The sequence below is a fragment of the Toxotes jaculatrix genome, chromosome 23 (assembly GCF_017976425.1).
Source record: "Toxotes jaculatrix isolate fToxJac2 chromosome 23, fToxJac2.pri, whole genome shotgun sequence".
Lineage (NCBI taxonomy): Eukaryota > Metazoa > Chordata > Actinopteri > Toxotidae > Toxotes > Toxotes jaculatrix.
Window position 1 is genome coordinate 4569803 of NC_054416.1, and position 18109 is coordinate 4587911.

General features: G+C 42.4%; 1 protein-coding gene across 1 annotated transcript in view; it reads right to left on the reverse strand.

Annotated features, from left to right (window-relative positions):
• The window catches only part of poln (polymerase (DNA directed) nu), a 36078-nt gene extending 23946 nt beyond the window's left edge, over window positions 1–12132 (reverse strand). Inside the window, exons 1-12 of the mRNA XM_041031804.1 lie at window positions 12025–12132; window positions 11665–11834; window positions 11372–11484; window positions 10818–10954; window positions 10374–10442; window positions 10225–10285; window positions 9903–9967; window positions 5809–5892; window positions 5471–5566; window positions 5065–5121; window positions 4807–4863; window positions 3463–3528 (exon numbers count right to left, since the gene is read on the reverse strand). Of these exons, the coding sequence (XP_040887738.1) occupies window positions 3463–3528; window positions 4807–4863; window positions 5065–5121; window positions 5471–5566; window positions 5809–5892; window positions 9903–9967; window positions 10225–10285; window positions 10374–10442; window positions 10818–10954; window positions 11372–11484; window positions 11665–11834; window positions 12025–12114 (1065 nt within the window). The 5' untranslated portion in view covers window positions 12115–12132. The remainder of the gene's footprint in view (window positions 1–3462; window positions 3529–4806; window positions 4864–5064; window positions 5122–5470; window positions 5567–5808; window positions 5893–9902; window positions 9968–10224; window positions 10286–10373; window positions 10443–10817; window positions 10955–11371; window positions 11485–11664; window positions 11835–12024) is intronic.
• Between the last annotated feature and the right edge of the window lie 5977 nt (window positions 12133–18109).

Genomic DNA, 18109 nt, shown 5'->3' on the forward strand with positions numbered 1-18109 from the left:
AATAATATTGGACTGGCCAGTGCTATTTAAAGCGATTCACACTGCTACATTAGTGCATCTGGCTCTAATTACACACGGATTGTGAGCACAAATTGAATGAAAGGCGCACTGCAAATTTGCCTTGCGCTTTCACGAACGTAAATCTGGCCCACAGAGATACAGAGCGAGTCTCAGAGGGGTAATGCCTTGTTAAACAGATGGGGAAGACTGAATCACTATGCTGGTGTGGTGTAATTTAATCACACTGCACCAATTTAATGAGTCATCACACAGCACACACTCACATACAAATACACATGCGTGTTTTTATGTGCACTCAGAAGCATCCCCGCGTGTGTGCACACACAGACACACATACAATTAAACCACCTCTATTTACGCTGTAACCACAAACAAACACACTCGCATAAATCCATCTGCTCAGCGTGGAAAGAGACTGGCACATGGCCACAAAGCCCACAACCGGCCTACCCATTAGCTGGTAAGGTGACTGGAGGGCACTAAGACCCAGAGTGGAAGGAGTTTCCTGCCATCAGTTGCCGTCCCTCTGAACTCTGGGATTGCTCCTGGTGTGCTGAAAAAGGCCAGTTTATCTAACATCGGCAACGGCTGATTGATATGCTGCAGAAGAAGGGACTCAAGCGGCACCGTTCATGTCAATTTAATCCTGGCACTAAGTGTTTACAACTTTTGCCCAAAGGCCAGCATCATTATCAGTATCATAACACCAGATTACTGTCAAAATGTAATATAAAAAAATCTGTGTACCTACATTGTTGAAATATTTTTTAAGCAACAATCACTTTGGAGAGAGATTGTGCAAGAGTGTGTGTCTGTTTGTGTGTTTCGCTGTGTATGCGCACTGCCATTGAGTCAGCAGAGAACATGATACACACTTCAGTGAAGTGCTTAGATCAGCCTTGGGAGGACTCTGTGTAAGTGCAAAACATTTAATGACTAAATGCAGAGTAATCTTAAACGAACATGAAACCGCTTGACAAGCCCTAAAGGAAATTCTGCCGGCAGTTTGGGAACACGCACAACTGCACAGTCACAAGAAAACACACAGGCTTAACATCAATAATTCAATAAAGCACTGGTCGTCTGTATTGCCACATCAAATTCTTTTCGTACCCCACATGAGAAGAATAAAATACAATGAGAGAGGTAAATGTGCACAATCTATACGTACAATTCCCCACGCTGAATTATGGGATTTTGAGTCTTGCTGTGGGATGACTAACACAAAAAGAACGTAGTAAGGGGTGATATGAACAAGGAACAAGAAAGTCATGGGTATGTACACAAAGAAAGAGAGAAGAGAGAAAAAACAGACAGAGACAGAGTGTGACAATAAAAGGGAGAAGGAAAGAAGAGACCCAGAGACAGAAACACTGCAGATGGAGAGGGTGAAGCCGAGGCTCACAGGCTGCACATATTTTTGCTTCCAGCAGATAAAAACAGATGAGGCAGAGTAGAAAAGCCTCACTTCCCTCTGCAGTGAGACTCACTTTTCCAGCGCTTTAAGCTCAGCACCAGTTTTACGGCTGTCCTGTTTTTATTCAGGCAACCCTTTGTTGCTGCAGTCTGGCTTCTCCTCAGCTGAACCCACAACAGATGAAAGCGAAACCCCTCCGCAACACTCCTCATTTGAATATGTGTGTGTGTGTATGACCTGTATGTGTGTGTGCAGAGTGGTGAGTGGCAGAACAGTTCCATTTTCTCCCTTAACATCAAACTACTCTATGAACCGCGGCTTTTGGTTACTGTATATGATATGAGTCTTAACCACTCAGCCACCAAGGTTTCCCATAAATCATTTTTTAAAACTGCTTTAAATCTGCTAATTTTCCTAATGACATTTTTGTGTTCTCTATCACTTTCATTAGAAACAAATTACAACTATAGCACATCACACACGCATCAAAGACCAAAGTGGCGTGCACACAACACGGCTACACTCCAGATACGAGCATCCGCATACCCTTAATGGGACGCTCAGCCAAATCCCACGACTGCGCAGAGGGAACAGGGCACAACAGTCATATATCATTCAGGAGCAGCATGATCAGTTCAATGTGTAGCTCAAACTAAGTGAGATTAGAGAAGTTGTCTCCACGGCTGTGTGTGTGTGTGTGAGACAGAGCAGTATTCAGTGACAGAACCACTGGACCCTGACAGCTGGGTAATGTCGAAATGAGCTATCGACCGCCCCATACTAGGGGGATAGAGAGAGGGAGGGGAGGGAGAGAGAGAGAGAGAGGGAGAGAGAGACAGACGGTGGGGTGATAACAAAGCTGACAAGTAGAAAACAGATAAACCATTTGTTTGTAGTGGTCTGTTTTTCATATATGGCTTCTTTAGCACTTTGTGTCTGGATGTGTAATAGACTGAGAGACAAAAAAGGGAAATAGGTAGTTCTTAACCTCAGCTACATAAGGTACCCTGCACTACATCAAAAAAACACATGGCTTTCAATGATCATTTCATGAACTAATTTAATTATTAAGTATTTCTTTATGCAATCTTTTTTTTTTTTTAAACATCCAACACATGAGCGCTTCTGCCTCTCTTCTAGAAAAGGCTCAGCGCGGTGGTGTAGGTACATCAACCAAGTTTGAAGTCTGTGCAGCTGGATTTTCATATCACGCTGGCATAACTGAAACCAATGGCTGCATGGAACCACAAAGGGAAATTTAATTGAAAAACGAATGGTACCTTTTGGGAAAAGTGAAGGCAGTAATATAAAGTAGTACATGGAGTTAGCGGGGGTAGCTGGCAGTAGCAAACACGTGGAAAAAGTCATAAAAATAAGAATTCTGAAATCTGTGACAAAAATATTTCTTCTAAGACTTAAGCTTTTCTCATTCTGACTCACCTATTCTCAGTGTATGTGTGTCTGTGGTGTGTGTGCACTCAGAGAACTATAAATATTTCAGTAGGCCTATTTCACCGACTCTATCTATCAGCCAGACTTTTTGTGTGGCTGAACCTTATTCATTCTGATGTTTTTATCACTGACCTGCTGTCTTTCAAATACAACTACTATACAAACACACTCAGACTCTCATCTCTCATTATTATCGCACTGTACTGGTTTGTTTTAAAATCTCAGCACACTCGATACAAACCAAAGGCTTTTGGGCCCTGATCATGGAAAATGTCAGGTACTAAGAGAGCACCAGTAAAGAGAAATTAGTTTACTTGTTATTTCACAAGACATTAGTTGATTTAAAATTGAATAGTAAATTTACTCACTCTTTTAAGTGGTTCTGCAGTTCAGAACCACGGAGAGCTCCGCTAACTCAACACTGTTGTTCTGCTGACAACACAGCACAGGGCAGCCTGAACCTGAAGCAGCTATTTAACAACTAATTTAGCTAGTTAAAATGTTGAACAAACAAAGACAAAGAAATGAAGACAGAGGGTGATTTGTAGCGATGGCTGGCAGGCTATACTTACTGGGTGTTTCGCTGAGATTCTGCCAGTCACAGCACTGGTCTGGTGCCATGTAGAGGAAATGTAGTTCTGATGAGTTGTTGAGACAGAGATACGAAAAAGAGTCAGATAAAAATAAACAAGATACCGTAGAAAACAGACATATCCAACATGCTACCACAGCAACATTTAGAGGCAAAAAATTTACAGTGAAACATTTTCTTCACATTTCAGCGACTCAGCTATGTGATCAGTCATGTTTCCATATAGCTGATTCCCATCCAATTCAGCCTGAAAACAACAGCTGCGATCCTCATTCCCATCATCACTCTGATTCTGCTTTTGGACCGACAGGCATCAACAGTGACACACGGCTGCCTGATGCCCCGTTTGATCAAGCTGTTTGCAGACTTGATGGTGCCAGTTATGTTGGTGCAATATGCAGGTCATACAACAACAACACTACTGTGCTCAGGGCTGCTGTTGTGTGATGTAACCCCAACATCTGGTCGCCGCCAAACTTATTAACCGGGCAAATTAGGAAAATATGGTCAACAGTGGCTTATACAACTGACTTTGGACTGCAGTGTAAACAGCTAATTACACTATAATAACAGCCTATTAACATAAATCACATGACAAAAATCACTTTATTGGCAAAAACACTTTTAAATACATAAATGACATATCAATTTATATACTCATACCCAAATTACCACGTTTAATATATAGATTATGAGTAAAAAATTTCATATTTGTTTTGTCAGCAGCTCCCTGTTCTTGCTGGGATTGTTGCTGGCACTGTCCAAAAGACCGACAAATGAATCTCCACTCTCAGAAGCCAAACAGCTCAAGAGATAGCCAGACAGACTCATTTGCAGAGTTGGGTAAGCACAGATTGACAAACACAAGCTGCTGCACCCATACAGAGTCGGATGAAGCCCATGTAGGGAGACAATCAGACACAGAGCTACAGCGTTGCTCTGCCAATTCAATACAGCCAGATGGGTTTGTCTACTAGCATACAAGCACCGTTCCAGCGCACCAATGCAGATCCAAACTGTGTGTTAAGAAAAACAAAAGCTCTGGGATCTTTTTGAGTCCATGTAGCCCGCAGCAACCTCTCAACTTTTGGTTTCACTCTCTAGTTTTTGTTGTTCCAGCCTCAAGGTGAAAAGACTAGAGACATATCTATCTCAGAGTGAGCAGAAGCGAGTTACAGAGTTGTGAAAAATCCTGTTTGTTAGACTTGTAACACCGCCTGTCAGACATCCTTTTTGGTGAATGTGTGCACCATGAATGTTTACACTTCAGGTATTCCACTGACAGATTTGCTATATCACTGCCTGAGACCAGCTGTAGGCTCACCTTGCTCATCATGCATGAGAGAATTCCATCGACAAAAGTGGACTTGATCTTGTGAATCTGTTAGTAGCAATAAAGACATTTTATAGTAAAATAAAAAGTTGTTTATAACTTTAAGTAAATTGTTGATAACACACACTGGCTATCTCACAAGTGATCTGGGCAGTAAAAGACTGCTGCTTGAATTAGCATAGAAAACCCCCTTACAAACAATGTTTCTGACAATTCTGACAGATGAATAAAGTTATAAACATGACTGACCTGTCTGCACTCTAGAATAATCTTTGGCAGAGGGTGCAGGTCCTGAAGCTGCAACAGCTACAACAAAATAAGACAAAGGCGGGAGAGGACGAGAAAAAATGGTTTACGGTTTACAGCAAATCTGCTGTATTTCCTTTGTTCTCTTCAACTGAAACTGCAGCTACAGAATAAGTTAGCACGATGCCTGTCTACCTATTCATCTGTATGTATTTACTGTATTGGCAATTGTTTATGAAATATTAGGAAACGATGTGCCAGGACATGAACTGAGTGTGCAAATATGTGTGAATATGTCAGTGCACATACTGAAACTTGACTGAGCTGGCTTCCTTAGATTAAAGGAGATTTAAGAATCATATTGACATGTCTGTGTGTGTTTGTGTTTATGTGTCTGTGTGCGCCGCACCGCAGCTTCTGATGTTGACTGCTGCTGTTTATTGATGGTCTTAGGAAGTTTCTTGTTCTCACAGCGCTCATGGAGGCGCAGCTTCTCAAACAAAACCTTCAAACAGTGTAAATCCACAATACTCACAAATTCATCCATAACATTGTCATTCATCCATACATCGTCAACATTGAAACATACAGACAACATGGACAAACACACACACGGAAACGTGCAGGCACAGAGTACACACATTTATATACATAGACACACAAACACAACACAGAAAAAGAGGTCATTACACATTGTAAGCATTTCACACATCTTCACACAGAAGCTGGTAAACGTTGGGTACACACTGTTCGTAGCTGAGTGTTGCTGGTGACCAGGAACTTTTGCCCTGCTGCTCGGTGGGCCTCCTGCTCCAGCTGCTTCATCTTAGTCTGGCAGAGGCAGAGAGAGACAGACAGAGACGGAAGGTCAACGTAAATCAGACTGGCTCCATGTGGATTTTTTTGTTCATATGAGCCAAAAAGCCTACTTAACCTACCAGTACTTACTGACTGTTTAAAGGTCAAAGTCAGACTATTAACCTCCTTCAATTACCCGACCAATGTGCTATTCAGTGCATGTAACAACAAATACTAATTAGAACAATCCATTCCACTGTGCCTCTGTCAATAAGTGTGTAGTTAAGTAACATCTGTGGATCATGTCTCACAAGATAAACAAAAAACAAAAAAAATACCTAGGCTACATGTGTGCAGACTGACAAAAGAAACATAACAGTCATGTCTGTTGCTGTCATTTTGCATATACTGAATAGTAGCTGAATGACTGTAGCCTTAAAAACTGTCACATTTTCAGGTACTATATATAGCAAAAGCAAGGAACGTCTCACCCCATTACAATATTTCATATCTTTGTCAGACTTCTTCCAGATTAGCGAGTCTGTCACTCGGTGGATATACAGCCAATTAAAATTTTAGGAGACAGCAGTGTATTCATGTCAGTTTGATGAAATAACACAGTTCAGGAGCCAAGTGACTGTTTAGCTTGGCAGAAACTTTTCCAGATAAGTGAATAATCAAACAAATTTTGCAGACCTGAGTATGAAACGTGCTGTAAAGCTGTGGAGGTTATTCGAGGTGAGAACTCTTAATATGTATGAGACAGAACCAGTCTTATTTCTCTGTCCTTTCAATGGCCAAAGGCAAAGGACTATTAATCTGTCTAATGCACACATCAGTCACACAGTAAGCTCTTTAGGATCACACATGAACAAATGACAAACAGCACACACATATACACACACATATGTTTATACATAAAAACAACTACAGAAAAACACAGCTTTGCTCAAACATTCTGAATCTTTAAGACACACAGAGGTAGACAGGGTTTAATGACAGCTGTGATAATCCATACAAATATGGAATTAACTTTGTTTCTCAGGACAGCCGACACAGACAGCATGATAAACACAGCAAGAAAGAGGAAGAGAAGGGAAGGGAAATGTTTGTCAGAGTAAGAGAGAAAAGGAAAGCATGATCAAAAGAAAGGTAGCAAGGATATGATGGAGGATAAAAAACAAAGACAGAAGGGACTTGGGATGGGAAAAAGGGAAGGAAGCAAGGAAAATAAGAGACATAAAAGAGTGAAAGGAAGAGGCACTTGATGAAAGAGGAAGGCTGAAAGGCCCCAGAGTCCCACAGAGACAAGGATAATGATGAAAAGTAAATGAGAAAGATGAAGAAGAGTAAATGAGGGGAAAGGGGGAGTGAGTGAGGGCAGACAGTTAAACAGATTCCTGCTCATACAATATTCAGCCCAAACATTTTTTTAATTGTTTTTTTGTTTTACGACTGGGTTGACAACCACACACCAGCAACTCATTACAAGTTTGATCGAAAAAAACGCAAACACTTTAACAACTTGACAGGCGAACAAGAGAATGAGGGACAAGAATAGAAAAACAAAAGGGAGGGGAGAGGTTGAGGTGGGGTGATGAGACAGAAAAAAGAATAGAGTGACGGATTAGGGGAACGTAGGTGGGACAGAGAAAATTTGTGAGTGAAATGGCTGAAAAAAGTTGAAATGTGATGCAAATGTCTCAGTGGGTAGATGGGTGAAAGGATGAGAGGAAAAAACTGAGACGGTGAGAGACAGAGGTGAGGACTGAGCGGCAGGAGGGAAGGCTGGGTCTGGACCTTGATAGAAAATGGCATTCGAAACAAACAGACATCAGTCAGACGAGCGAGGCGGTTAGACAGACAGAACTTGACAGCACGATAGGCTGAGGCGGGAGAAACGACAATGGCAGAAGGAGCAATGAAGGAGAGGAGGGTGGAGAAAGAAAGACAAACAGTGGGAGAGATAGAGACAGAGAATGAGAGGAGGAGAAAGGAAAGAGGAAAAAAGTGGGGGAGCTGGCAGACAAAAATTCCAAAATATGTACTTTTCTCCCTCTCTCTCACTCATTGCCCAGAGCAGACTCCAGACTGCCTCATCAATATTGGATGCCAGCGCCTTAGTACTGTGTCTGACACACACACACACACACACACACACACACACACACACACACACACACACACACACACACACACACACACACACACACACACACACACACACACACACACACACACACACACACACACAGCGGGTATGGCAGGGAAGTAACATTGTAGGGCAATATTTTGGATCAGTGCTTTGAGATTAGTCATCACACAGCATCAAAATGTGGACTTTTCAGTTTGATTCTGACACGACAGATGAAAAACACAGGCAGGATGTGAAAGAGGTTTATTAAGTGACGTTTGTCCAGCTGAATTTCAATAATGCTGGGTGGAAAGACAAAAGAGCATGTGAGCATGTTTGTAAGATGCAGCCTGACAGACGGGAGGGATGCTCTGCTTGGCGTTCAGACAGGTGAACTTGACAGCTCAGATAAAAAAGAAAATCCAACACGACAGTGGGGACATGCCCGACTGCGCTAACAGGCACATATTACAACAGCACAAGCACACACGCATGCATGAACACACACAACTCTGCAGCAGTCTGCAAAAACTTCACTGCCTCAGTACGTGTGTGTTGGCAGAGGCAGACAGCGATGCTCCTTCCTGCAGCACAGCCTCTTGAAGGAAAAAGACAGACTCTCCATCCTATTTATAGTAACACGACAAGATACCAACACTCCTTCTCCACAACAACACCCCTGCTGGCGCTTGCAAGAGTTGCGAGTGGGGTTAAGAGTGCATGTGTGTCTTTATGACTGCCCGTAAAACTGATTATGAACACGTGTGTATTTCTGAGCTGTGTCCCCTACATCTGTATGTCTGTCTTTGTGTGCCTATGATCACTCTTAAACGTAGTCTCCAGAACTGGTTTATATCTGCATGTAAACAGGACAGGTCCCTAGAGGACGTCCACCCACCACCTCACTAATCCTACCCAGAAGAAGAAAAGGAGAAATTCTATTTTTCTTTTTTTCCCTGAAGTCTCTTCTGTTTTTCACATCCTCTCACTGTTTTGCTCCCATTTGTATTAATACAGCAGCTGTCTACTGCACTGTTTCAGCAGCCAGGGTAAAATGCAATCAGCTGAGAATGATGCAGTACAAATCTGAGCTGACCCTGAACATCATACCTATACACAGGCTGGCAAAAACTAGGCTTCCCAAAAGAGCTTTTCCATTAAGTCTGTTTGACATTAACAAATGGAAGCTGTTACACAGGGCAGCACATTTTCCTTTTTACAACAAGGATTAATGTGAGGATTCTTATTTCATGACTGCCTTTTAGGATTCCGGTTAATTTCCTGTTTGCTGTCTACCTCTGACTATATGACTGTCAGATGAAGATATGAAGACTGTTCAATAAATATCAGATTATGTTAAATGCCTCTGGGTTTTCCAAACATTTCCAGTCATGTCTGACCCTTTAAAAAATAAAAGGGTTGTAGCTATCTACTTTCATTGTGTGGAAAATTCTGTTTGTCCCAAGATCTATTTATGCCTACAGATTTTTACAAAAATTTGTTAAAAGAAATATACAGAAAATACTGTTACCTATGCTAGCTAAACCACTGAGCAACTTCTATCTCAGTCCTGTGCTGATAAAGTATTTTACTTCAAAAAAAGCAGCGGACTGGAGGTAAATTAAATTACTTAAAGTTAGCTTGTCTATCTTTAATCACACTGAGCAGTTTGTATTTGTTTACACTGCTCCTGTTCCATTGTTGAGATCTAGTGGGAAATTAGCATTAACCAAAAGGAAAATGCTGATAACTCCTGGCTGTGGGAGATAAGTTTGTCTACTCACCCAGCAGCCATATGAAAAACTCCTGTCTGTTAGACAAACTGTCCTGCTCTACTTATTAATAACCCTGATCCACCAACCGTAATTACCACAAGGGTTTATTTTTCTGTACTGATGTGTTGTCGTACCCCCAGTAGCTCTGAAGTTCTCTTAAGAGCTTCTTTGTCCACATGGATGTGATGGCTCTCCATGACTGCAACAACACAAGCAGACATTTACTACCCCACAAGACCTTCAGCAGTGACCTACTGAAAACAGAGTTAATTAGAGTTCTTTTGATGCAAGATGCAAGAACAGAGTTACATAAATGTTCAAGTATAAATCAAGGACATAATCATCCAGTGCTGCTTGCTAATCTGTCCTTACATGAAACAGTTACAACTGGTACTTCACTGAATAAGTTGGGGACATTCAAGTATATTTTTCACCACAGATGCACTGCACCCTCACCTGCCAGGACAGGAATCATGCTCAGCTCCATATCTGAGTAAAGCTCCCACAGCCCCCGGCTCTGGACACACAAACAGTCAATAAAGTAACCTGTGTTTACTGGATGTACAGGTGCATATGTGTGTGTTTGTGCACATGCATTTGCTAACCTGTAGTTTTGAGCATAGCTCCATATTGAGCCAGTAGAGGGAACAGAGATCTGAGATGACCTGAGAAATCTGAGAGAGTGAGGCAGACAGACAAACAGAGAGAATAAGAGGGGAGTAACATGCTGTACTAAGCTTTATATCTGGAAGAAGATTTTGAGGATTTCCTTCTCCCTTGTGTTCAGGGATGCATATGTGGTCTATGAACCAGGGAATGGGTGTTTATATGGAGCATGAACTGTCTTAGAAGCCTCTCTGTCCTTCCAAAGACAGATTTCTGAATGTAAATTACAGTCAGTGTCCTTAAACCAGATGGCGTGGGCTAGCATCCACCATGTTGTACTTCCAGACACTGAAATCAGCTCCAAGGATTTGTTCTGAAGGTGACCCTGTTGTCTTAGCAGGGAATCTTCCTACTTGGATTAATAAATTCACATTTTAACTAACCTTCTTGGTGCCCTGGGCAGGTGTTGAGCTGGGTCTTTTGCAGTGTTTGCTGAGAAGATCCTGGTAGCAAGAGAAGGGATATGCAGGATCCAGTAGCCACCCTGCCACCTGTGGGTCCTGGATATGACAGCCTGCCACTGAGCAGAGAGGAAAGCTCTTTATGATATTGAACAGTATTCAATATGATGAACAGTATGCCGATAAGAGACTAGCAACAAATATTTTGGAGATTACAATACAGCCATTAAAAATGTTTGCTGCAAACAGACATGTGGTCTGTGAATGTTTTGATACTCATTTTCTTCTGTGAAAAATTCTCATTACTGAAATCCACTGTAATCAAAATAATTCAAGCTGCCTGCTGCCGCTGTGTCTCCAAACGTTCTTCTTTTTGTAATAATGTTTATTTTCACACCAGTTGTTTGTGTCGTGGATGATTTTGTAGACAACACTCAATGAAATTACGAAATATTGAGAAGAAACCACAAACATTTAACAACCACCTGTCAAACCTGTCTGATACTCAAAAACACATGCTGGGAGTAGAATCATACCTTGTTTCCAGTTGAGGTCTTGTTTGTAAAACTGCAGTGCTGTACGCAGCAAATCCTTGGCTTTATAGCACACAACCAGTTGAGATCTTGATAGTACCTGTAACAGCATATTTCTTTGGGAGACACACACACACACACAAGCACCATACATCACATACATAAGCCTATTTGGTAGATTTGGTAAAAGCCCAAATGGACACACTGTAAACTCACTTCAAATTCACTCTCACATCTTTCTCATACAAATACATACAAATACATACACATACATACACATACATACACTTGCACACCTCGTAAAAAGCTCCTGGCTCTGATGTGTTTGCTGTTGGGCCCACGCAGGCGTTTGATCTAGTTTTAAGAAGACCGCACTGTCGTTAGACCCCAGAGAGTCCTGTGGTGTGCTGAGATCCAGGTCGTTCTTCATCAGAACGAGGAGACCACACACTGGTGGAGTGAGCTTCTATATCAAGGATCAAAGAAGGAAATGAACAGTTGATGAAGCACTCATCTTCAGTGATATTTAGTTAAATGTAGTATGCTGTACCAAAGCTTTGAATGCAACTCAGTTGTGTTCATGTTTGTTATACTGTGACAGCTCCTGGGTTATAATCTCTGGACCATACTGACCTCCTGTCCCCAGCTCTGCTCACCTGTTCTGGATCTAACTGAGTGCTTCCGTCCTGATGCACCATGGTTAGTACCAGTGTCTTGGCCTGCGCAGCCTTCTCAAGCATCTGCATCTTCTCGTCTGTGTTCAGCCTCCCAGAATCCTTTATTCTGGGGTCGGATGTCAGGGTTTCAGTCAAATAGCCAGGTTTGGATTGTGGCTCACCAGTATTAGCCCTTTCATGGGATGATTTTGACCCATTTGTGTCATGGTCAGGCCCGTATTTGGCCTGCTGGGTTGGTTGGCAGGTTACAGAGGCTGGGTTCTGTTTGGAAACACTCCTGGTGGTTTCATGGCCCCTTTCTTCCGTCTTACTGAGACTCTGTTGAGTTTGCTTTGGGACAGATGGGTGTGTATGCAGCCCAAACACTATACCTGCTTCATGTGAAGGACAGGCTTTAGTCTGTGGTTCTGGGGGTACAGCTGGGTGTTCAGGGACAGAGGATTTGGGCCTGTTTCTCCTTGACTCGCTGACTCCTACTTCCCTCATCTTTTCTTGTGAGGAACGAGGTGGCTCCCATTTTGGAGGACGCCTGGTTAGGCAGATTTTGGGAGGAGTGATATCATTTTGGTGCTGAAGTGCTTCATGTTTTCTCTTCAGGGGGAAGGAGAGGATCAGAGGAGGCAGATGTGAATGAGTTTGGAACGTAGGCATGTTGTGGTTTTCCAGTTTTTTGCTTGGTTTTATGGCAGATGAGGCCAAGTCCTGGACTGTGGAGGAGTTTTGTCTAGTAGCGAAAGCACTTGCTGGGGTCAGTACTGTCCTTGAGCTGCTCCCGCTGATGCTTCTATTAGAGGCCTATACAACAGAAAAGGTGAACACCATGCAGACAGACAGGGAGAAGATAAACAGAGAGAAAAGAAGAGGTAAGAATAAACTCAGACAGACTCACTGCAGCATCAGAAGGCACTTAAATACAGACTCTCATCATCCGTGTTGGTTTTGTAACAAAGAAAATCAAAACACAACAAATAAAAGATCAGTTTAGAAAAGTGAGCTGAATGAAGGGAAATGTTCTGTTGCACAGAATTAGCTTTAACACAGAGTATAATGCGAGTATGAATTAATCATTCCCATTCAAGTTTAGAGCTGGTTGCATAACGCTGAATTTGTGAAAGAGTGAATGAAAGCTGAGAAAGTAAACATGTGAGCAGGTGGGTGAGCAAGAAAAAAGCAAGAAGTAAAAAGGGGGAAGCAAAATAAACAGGAAAAAGAAAAAAGGCTGCGATGAGAGACCTGGTGCATCTCTTCAGCCCTCAGCACTGTGTCCCAGACAAAAACATAGACAGTCAAGACACTGTCTGACAAGTCTGCCTGAAGCTGGGACAGTGTCACATACACACACACACACACACAGACACACACTCACTCAACAGTCACCCATACTCATTCAGGTTTATTTATTTTTCATGAAAAAAAAAAACACTGAGTGAATGAAAATGAATATTTGACAATTTGACAATACCCATTTGGACTTGAAAAGGGTTCAATGAACTGAACAGGACAGAATATGAATACATGAAGTATATATGGCCTATACTTTATATGTATGTAATGTAAAACTTAATGTCACAGAGGGGCCTGTGTAAAAGTGGAAAGACGAGAAAGAAGCTGATTTGGTAGAAAAGGTAAGAAAGAACAAGATGGACAGAAATTCGAGTCGCATCTCTGAAAAGCATACCGTCACCTCCCTGTACCCTTTCCAGCATCTTAAAAACATCTCCATTATTCATAACCGTAAATCTCATCTGTATTTATGCAAAAGCGCTAAGCGTTCTCATGTGCACTTGGGCTCTGTGAAATCAAGGTAAGAGATGTGAGGTTGGGTATTCTGAGGATTTTCAAAGACCTTGTGCGAGTTTATGTATGCGCACAGATCTGTATGACAGTGGGCTCGGTAGATAGGAATTCCTGTGATTCAGCTCCCCGAGGAGAGTCTTCCTCATTTCCCTGTAAACACAACCAGTTTTCCTGCTGACAAAGTCATGAACCCCCCCCTGGGTGCTGTGCTACAGGATATAGATAGAAAACCAAGGCAGGCCATGGCCCGTAGCCCAGCACTGGATGCAGGAGAGTGTGAGAGAGTGAATGAGGGGAGAAAGAGAGAGAGAATGGATTGATGTATTTACTGCTGATTATGGCAATACAGTGAAGTCCTGCACTTCTATCTCTCTTTCTCTCCTCCTTCTTCCTTCATCTATCCATCCTTCCACCTCTCCACCTTCCTTCCTCCCTTTTACTTTTGTCTCTTTGCTGTTCTCTCTTTTTTTCTGCCACTATGTATCATGGACTACTGTGTCAGGACTTTTTTTAACTTTAGGACTCAGCGGGGAGCTATCGCTTGTCAGCGTGCCGCAATACTGCCGACGGCACACCGCTTCACACAAGCCAGATTGATTCCTATGTTCATCGGGGAAATAGAAGCCTAATCCTTCTGAAAGCAGTTATTTAAATTTTTGGTGTGTTGGTGCTGTGCACACTGTTGCCTCCGCATTCAGGGATTACGGAAGTAGAGTGGGAGACAGATAAAAACAGGGAAACATAAAGACACATCAGTATTTCTGTATAAAAGGAAAAGGAAACAAATCTCTTTCTACCCCCATCATCTCTGAAGTTCCTAAACAGTGTTAAAATATGTCTGAGGCAATCAGCACTGTTTTACGTAAAGTCATAAAGCTGTAACCTTGTTCTACACAGACTCACTTGTTGTATGTTGTCCTGGTGCTGATGGTTCCCACTGAGACATGGCACTTTGAACCCTGACCCTCCTGCCCCGCACTCCTGGGACAACGCTGTCGTGGGACATCTCTCTCTGCATGAGTCCTCTAGAAGGGAGGAGGTAAGACCATTTCTATCTGATCATCACTTTTCAGACACGTCCTCAATCAATGAACCCGCCGTGTTGTGTAAGCACATATGGGCACTTACACAGTGTGTGCGTGACAGGTCAAGGTCGGCCAACACTGTAAATCCTGGCTAAGATCAAACTGACGTCTTGTTACGACACAACTTGTGTATGTGTGTGTGTGTTACTGAGTATGTGTTTGTAGATGTGTTTGTGTGTGAGTTGACTCAGCATTGTCTCAGCAGCTAAGAATCAAGCTCCCTTCCTGCGGCTGTAACGTGAGCAGGCACACAACATCTCTCGTCAGTGCCGCTTCTCTTCACCACTGCTCTGTCATCACCGCCACTCCGAGGAAAAAAAAAAAAAAAAAAAGATGGCCAAGAGCCACTACCAAGACTTTGGCACAACTTTAAATGCTTTAGCACCCCCTAGTACAAACCAGCAACTGGCATAAAAACAGTCCACACCATTTTTAATTTGTGTCCAAGAATAAATTATTTACATTTACTTCCTGAGCTGAACAAGATTAAACACTTCATTTGCAATTCAACTACAAATGAACTCCCAAATATCAATTTATCACTTCATGTGAACTGAGGATTATACGCTTTTGATGTTGCAGTGCAGTGCTATGGACTTTTATGCCATATTGGTGCATTTTCTGGTTCCCTATTTGTAATCTGAGACTCCACAGATGCCTCCTCATTAATGTAACAGCCCCAGGACTCTGACTTCTTTGAGTCTCTCTACTCTTTAAATAGTTTAATACTTAATACACTGAGTAGCTTAAAGAAACCCCATGTCTTGATGAACTCTTAGTGTGACAAGAAGCTGACCACACAAAAGGATAGTGGGATGCACTGCTGGAGTGCATTCACTCATGCAGTTAAAGGATGTACATAGAAAAGTATTGTAGCACTCTCTAGTGGTGATTCGTCGAACTATATAATGGTGAAAAAACTGGTCACAGTAATAAAAAGGTGACATTCTTCATAAACTTGAGACTCAAGTTTATGAATATTTATGGAAATAAAAGCAAAAACTGATTCTGCCTCCTCAGACCTCTAAGTTACTCTGTGACACTGTAATATTTTAAATTGGTGAAATAAAAAATATAATGAGAAATATCCAGGCAAATGGAATATTTATACTGCAGATAAAATTTCAAAATAATCACCTAATAAAAACCAAGATTATGTATCACAGCATCAACAATCATGCATTTACCTGTAGGTGTACTCTCATCTTCACTGTCCACAGGTGGCATCACTGACTTATCTCTGTGTACTCCCCTCTCTCCTGGCTCAGTGACTCCTCTAGTTAACTCTTTTCTGAGCTGGACATCGGAACAGTGAGGTTCCCCTGTCTTCATCTTGTCTTCAGTGTCTGTATGAATGTCTGCCTTTGCACTCTTCTCTGCTTCCACTTCAAATCCAACCTCCATCAAATCTACTCTTTCTTCTGTGGTTCTGTCCAGGTTATCAGCAGCGGTGTCAGCCAGGACTAATTTGGTAGGCTCACACTGCACCAGTGCTCCTTCTGTGTGGTGCTTCTCTGCTGCCTTAGTCACAGTCTGACCCAAGACTAGAGGGTTTTCAGTTTGGCACGGCCTCACCTTGTGGTTTCCTCTTTCTAAAGATTTATACTTAACTCTATTGTGCATTTCATGCTCTCCGTCTGACACATGTCCTGTAAGTGCCTCACTAGTCTTCAGTTTTATTGAATTCACTATCAGCTCCCCCTCTTCCTCCACATCTAGATGTCTCATCAGCTTGGGTGCAACACCGCTCATCTCCTGTCTTGTTACAAAACCAGTGGGAGGTAAATGAATCCTTCCAGTTGTGACTGCTTCAGACTCTGGCTGATACAGTATGCCTCCATCTTCTCCTCCACTAGCGGTCTCTTCGGTTGGGTCAGACAGAGGTCGCTTCCACTTTAGCCAACTGTCTGAAGCAACAGCGACTCCTAGCTCATTTCTGAGGATATTCCAGCTCCTTGTATCTTTCTTTTCCTTCAGTGCTGCTGATGTGCCTTTATCTGTCTCAACACTTACTGTAAGGCAGGATGAGATTGGATGACAAGCCAAACCAGGCTCCTCCTCCTGGGTATCTGGGTGTTCCACTGAGGGGAACGATCCCTCATCAGGACTCTGGATGTCTCTGTCTGGAGAAAGACTGAGGATGAAAGACGGCCTGATTTCTTCAGTGGAGCTATGAGAGATAAAAGAAAATGAGCATGGAGATCTTAAAATCCCAGCTTTTCACAAAATCAGCAGCAGAAGAGATTCAATACATGCTAAATTGTTTTCCTTTGTGTCAACCAAAGTTGCACAGTATGTAACCACCTTAAAGGACAAGTGCAAAGTTAATATTAATGCTGTTCTCTTAATACCTGGGGAAATTTCAGAAGATGTTAAATACTCTACCTTACAATGCTATGCATATTTCCTCTGATACTTACTTTCTACACTGATGTTCGGGAAGTCTCTCTGGCATTTGGAGAGACAGGGTGAATCTGTCTCTATGGGAGAAGCACGCTGTCGTCTCAGAAACCTCATGCTGAGTGAATGACGGAGTCTGGCTGGACTGGTGAGCGGGGGGTTCAGAGTACTTTCCGTGGGAATAAGTCTGTGAGCACTGATAATAGGCTTCAGACTGAGACGACTGCCTTTGGAGTGAGGAATCCCAGCGGGCGGAGGCCTGGGATGACAGGGAGCTGTCTGGTGTCTGTGAGTACTGATAGTAGGCCGAGGTCTGAGGGTTCTGCCTCTCACTGGAAGAGTCATGGTCAGAGGTTGAAAATGAGGACACCTGGGGTCTGGACCATGGCCTGAACCGTAACATTGGAAGGGAGATTTCTTTTTTACATTTTGTGTTTTACACTTGCACTAGGTGGATTCAGGGTTAAGATTTGTTTTGTATGCATGTACCTGAAACAGTGCAACCAAATATTCCTCCAAATAATGTGATTAAAAATCCTGTCATGCCTTCTTGCCCTTGTACTACACTGTTATATGAAGCTGCTACTGTTTGCTGTGTCACTGTGTAGGCCAAGATGACTCTGCACTACTCTGCTCAGGCACAAATGTAAGTGTAAAAAGTAGTAATGTGAATGTACTGACAAAACTGATACTCTAACTGAACACAAGTAAACGTCATGATAACTGCGCGGAGACTCTACTTTGTCTGACTTACCGATCTGTGTCTCTGTCTTTGCTCTCCT